The 5,788-nt window shown below is 31.6% G+C and overlaps 1 protein-coding gene across 1 annotated transcript in view; it reads right to left on the minus strand.

Annotated features, from left to right (window-relative positions):
- Positions 1–4,474: 4,474 nt before the first annotated feature.
- The window catches only part of LOC110594425 (gamma-aminobutyric acid receptor subunit gamma-1-like), a 16,350-nt gene continuing 15,036 nt past the window's right edge, over positions 4,475–5,788 (minus strand). Inside the window, exon 2 of the mRNA XM_021706151.1 lies at positions 4,475–4,945. Within this exon, the coding sequence (XP_021561826.1) occupies positions 4,676–4,945 (270 nt within the window). The 3' untranslated portion in view covers positions 4,475–4,675. The remainder of the gene's footprint in view (positions 4,946–5,788) is intronic.

Consider the following 5,788-nt stretch of genomic DNA (forward strand, 5'->3'; position numbering starts at 1 on the left):
ATAGATGGCATCTCTCAAAATGTGTGTACATTTTTGGTACCTTTGGCATATATATACATATATACATATTCTCAGTTAGAAAGCTAAAAGAGGCTAGTTGAAGAAAAATCTCTTTTAATGAAGGTCAGATTTTTTTTTAAATAATCATAACCTGAACAGACCACCTCATGATTTACATTTAAGGTTATTATTCTTTCTCTTCCTTCCTTATAGAGGAAAAATGAATCATTAGAAAAATAAGCATTTGCTTAAAATTCCACAGCAAGCAAGATTGTAATACATCCAGAATGCCCCTGTAGTGTTTCAGTATCCATTCAAACACAAACAAGTATTATTCAATAAAGGACCTCTTCCACCCAACACGCCATGTTTCTCAGTTAATGTTGTTCGATAGCCAAAGCTTAATATCTGCCACTGAAGCTAGCTTTCCCCTCTCCACTGAAGACTCTGTCTTCATCTTGGTGGCTTCCTGACTTGCTTTTCCTACTCCAAACATCATACACCGATAAGATGAAACTTCTCTAGTTCTAATAAGGTCCCTTTTGTACTGAGATATCTCTTTAACTTTTCACGAATTCACAATATCACTTTGCCTCCTGAAGGTCACATTCTTGCTTCTTGGCCTATTTTTCTAACCTAATTTTTGTTGTCTCTTTAGGAGTCTTAGCTTCTAGTTAAAATGGAATTTTCATTTTTGCCCATGCTTCTATTGCTTTATTCAAGCTGTTTATCCAACTGAAAATTGTGACCTCTGCTTCCCTCACCTATTGAATCCTCAAGCTCCCAACTCTGAACACATATTCTCCATGAAACCTTCCCAGAGTTATCATTTTCCCTTAAATTATATATCAAACCCTCTTATCTCTGACTGTATTGTACATTCCTTGAGAGTTCATCTTTATATTCCCTATTGTATCTGGAACAGTACTTTGTACACAGAAAGTACTGTATAAATATTTGAATTCAGTTACTTCACTTCCAAAATGCAAACACAAAAGGCAGATTGACTCTACATTAACTAAAGCAATGTGGTCAATAGCGTTTGGAAGCTTCATTTGACATTTCTTTGATAAAGATTTGGTAATGGTTTTTGTAACAGTACAAAACCTTACCAAGGTCTCCCTTGTGGTAAAACAAACAAAAAAACCAAAGTGTGACTCACAGTGTGTCTGGCCTTCATATGGTATGACACTGAGAAGTTGAATTAATTTGATAATGTTAAGAAAAATTGCTTGGTCAGAAATTATTTTCAAAATGTTTCTGGTGAGTCTAATGCTAAATCATTGTTTACAGGGAACCTTCAACCTCAGTGCTAAGGCCAATGAAATAATTTCAGATGTGGTCTCTTGCTCCAAGAAATTTTGAAAAAGTAAGAATAGGTAATAATATAACACCTTGATAATTTCATATATGCATTTATTCATTTGTTATATGGTATTCAGTCACTGGTTATTAATCTTAATTTCACTCAAACAAATCATCTTATGTAAAGCTTCAATCTCATGTAATCAATGCACAGAGTGTATTTAGTCACATGTTGACTTGGAATATTGACTATTTACAAAATATTGACTTTACATACAATTATGAGCCTCTTGGTATGAGAGTATTATTGGCCATTCTTTTTGATGCTGAATCATTGACAAGGATGCAGTTCTCAATTTTATGCTCGTTCCTAAGGAAAAAAATATAGTCTATTTTATGACTATATGTTAATTCCAAAATATGGAAACACAAATGGAAAATAAACCCTTATGACTGGCTCAATATTTACACATAGTTACTGTGTATTAATCTGAAGTTGATCAGGTTTTAAAACTCCTTAATGAAATCTGTCTTTAACTTAAAATAAAATGCATCCACGGAATTGTCTAATTTCTACTTACATCAAAATTTTATGGTTTGTTTGACTTGCTGGGGAATTTTTATACTTCTCTACTGAATTTTCAAGAAATGGAAACTACTTATCATTATAGGAATTAATTTCAAGTGAGTCTAATTTTGTCCATGCAATTCAAGAATAAATAAAATGCACCCTGTCATTATAAATCCAAGAGAATAAAAATATGCCAATCGCATTTCCCCTTCTCTGGACTTCTAAAGCCTGGTTACATATTTAGAGGATGAGTCTATATGAATTAGCATGCTCCCAAATGATCCTAAATTCTTTTGTTCCAGTTATCTTGCTCATCCTTTATATTCACTTTTTGGGTCTATATTAGTGTTAAAAAACATTTAAAACTTCCAGGAAATTCAAGTCTCAGTGAATCCAATCAATTAAGAAATAAATCACCTGGAGTAAGAAGAGGGCTGTTTAAAAAATATTTCTCAAGATGGTAAAACTAACATTTGAAAGAAGAGAGGAACAGAAATTGGACTACCTCCCATTCGAAAATAAGATATATTTGACTTATTGGAAAAAAAAATAATAAGTACTTTTTTTACCTTTTTGTTCTTATTTTTAGAATAAGGTTTGTAAACCTCTCTTTCTGATCTACATATTTAAATCAACCTCCTCAAAATATCACTTGCTTTGAAAACAAAGTGCTTGTTTGATGGTATATACAAGAAATGCATATAGAAAAGCAAAGCCTATTTTTATCAATTTTATTTGCACATGTAAATATTGTCAACATTTATAGCCAAGTTAAGAAACACTAATGAGAAAATCGAGGTTATCTATATCAGGCATTTTTAAGTGTTTTAAAATATAGTCATGCTCAGATACAATTGCAAGAGTCCCCAAATCAAATCTGTTCCATGAGAATGAACATGTTGTAGCATAAAACATGGAAATAACCATACTAGACTTTAGTGAAGCATTTTATTCTTTATGAGTACATTGTTTTTTTAACCCCTAAATGAATGGTCACCTTGAGAATGCCCATCAATATGCAAATGTGGTAAAAATGAATGCATGAATAATCTGTAAATGAATATATACATGGCCAAAGTTTACTTTGGCTCTCCATTCAAGAAAAAGCAGTGTCGGTGGATATTGGGCATTATTGTTCAATTCATGCTTATTTTTTTCAGAGGTTTATAAGCAAAGCAAAAAAAAAATCAGATTACACTGTAAACACACTGTAAACTGTATTTAAATTAAAAAAGAAAACACACATATATTCCAAAAGATTAAGTGTAACCATGCCAGAGTCCAACTAGGGCTCTGACCAAGTAGGGGAATTATCACATTAAAAACAGTGTCAAATGCACAGGTGATAGCTTTCTCCTCAAACCTTAAGAAGGACCTTGTTCATAAAACTCTTCATCATGATCATTGCTCTTGGCAATTGGAACCATTTTTAAAGGTTATCTCCAACTGATCCTGGTGATTCTTCAGATAATTAGATGATGAATATAGAATTCTTATAAACAATTGATATTTCAAACTGCTTACAGGATTATATTCATTAAAAACTAAATTGAATTCTCTTCCTACAAAAGAGATTTTTTAAAAACCATTAGCTGATAGACTTTACCTACAGTGAAATTTTGTCTAAACTTTATCTGCTCCCGTCTCTTAAAATTTAAAGTGCTCTCAAACGCATGCTCATTCAAGATATCTCAAACAATACACCTTTAGCATGATTTCTGAGGATTCCCTTATTTTCAAGAAAAGAGAATATTATAACAATTTATAATGCGGTTATGAAACTGACAGGGTCCAGAACTTTGGAGCTGGATGAAGCAATACGTGACACAGGCCTAAACTGTTTCCAAAACATTACTGATATTAAAAAAAAGTTAATATTACATATTTAAGACCATGTTCTCAATATGACCTGCAGCTTAATTTTCCAGGTAATAATTCTTTAACCATATGAGTAAATGCAAGCACTGTTCCTCAATGTGTTTGTTAATTTAGGCACTGCAATACTCTCATAGAACATAAAGAAAAAAGTAATTGTTTAGTCCTGCACTTAATTAGTGTGGGATTTTTACCATTCCAGCGTTAACCTCTTCATACTTCATAAATGCTATCAGGCAGAGAATAAAATGGTGAAATAAAACTTGTTTTCAGATTTTTTTTGTCTTCCAATAAAAAGAAAAGACTGGTGTTTTACAAACCATCAAAGTAAATGTAACTCAAATTCTGCTTAATATTGCATCAGGAAATAGATTGGATTAAAAGATAGGTAAAATTTTCATAAATTTTGTGTAATTGATAATTTACAAATGAGTCCATTTCTTTTTGGGAGTAAAGCATCTTGAAAATAAATCCCAGAAAACCATAACTTTATGTTTTTGACTAACTGTACTTCAAATAAGGCATACAAATAAAAAGAAAAAATCAAATTACAAATCATCTCTCATTGCAAAAATGATAGATCATGTTTAAAGAAAATATGTATTTAAATCATCCCATCTTCAAAATATGAGTTGTAGAAATCACCAATTTAAAATCATAATGATATAAGTAAATTAAAAATATTTTAAGTAAAAATATATAACACTATTTTAATATACCAGTTTTTGCAACTAATCAGTGTCATATAAATTAACCTAAAAGCTGCTACTTTATTTACTGATGAAGACCTTAAAATAGTTGCAGTACTATTCACATTTTAACCATTGATTTCTCTGCATTTAAAAATTAAACTTCATGTTACTGAAGTACAAAAGATTATATTGAATTTAGCCAGACTTACAATTTTTGCCTAGGAAATGGAATTTATAAATACAGATAACCAACCCAATAAACCAGATTGAACAGGGCAAAAGCTGTTGGGAAAAATATTCTAGAGTAAGAGTCAATTTTGGCAATGCGTATGTGTATCCTTCCTTCCCTCCAAGATCCTGTTCTGCAGTCTTCAAAGCAACAGAAGAAACTGGCACAATCTTTACCCTCCAAGCATTGATACCCGTAATCATCCTCTCCATGCGGCACAGAAATGGTATTCATGGGAATCAGAGTGGATCCAGGATGGAGACCAGAAGACATCTGAGTAAAATAATAAACGTGTTTTTGAAACAAAAAGTAAGTATAAAGAAAGAACGATTTGCCTTCTCAAGGTAAACTCTAAAAGACGAATATGTAATAAAAAATGATCTTGGTTTCAAATAAATCAAGCATTTTCAATTCTAACTTGTTTTTAGATTATAATTTACTTTGTAATACATATTTTTTTAATTCCAAAAGTTACGCAGCAAAAGAATACCTCTGAAAGGTAAAATGTGTTTTATACCATTAGAGCATTGACCCCTTGAGCCAGCAATCTCACTATTATCTACCCCCCAAAAAATAAATAATTATATTAAAAAGACACCAGCACTCACATGTTTATCACAGCACTATTCACAGCAGCAAAGTATTGGAATCAACCTAAGTGCCCATCAATTAATGACTGGATGAAAAAAGTGGTATATAAACACAATGGAATACCATGTACTCATTTAACAAAATGAAATTATCTCTGTTGTAGCAACACAGATGAACCTGGTGGCTGTTATCCTGAGTGAAATAACTCAGAAACAGATAATCGAGTACTGCATGTTGTCCCTGATAAATGTGAGTTAAACAACGGGTACACATGGACATTAAGATGGAAATAATAAACCCTGGGGGCTTCAAAAAAGGAGGCTCCATAACAAACCTGCACATGTGCTACCTGAACATATAATTTTAAAAAACTAAGTTGGTCCATTAAAATATTAATAATTTGCGAATCTAATTCTAAAATGAGTGTTAATTTCCATAATATTTTACACGATAACATTTACAGTGTTATAAACATTTCCTTATTATATGTATGCTATTTTGTGTATGTTATTTGTTTTGATACAA

Source organism: Carlito syrichta, unplaced genomic scaffold (assembly GCF_000164805.1).
Source record: "Carlito syrichta isolate Samal-C Ts95f unplaced genomic scaffold, Tarsius_syrichta-2.0.1 Scaffold315293, whole genome shotgun sequence".
Classification (NCBI taxonomy): domain Eukaryota; kingdom Metazoa; phylum Chordata; class Mammalia; order Primates; family Tarsiidae; genus Carlito; species Carlito syrichta.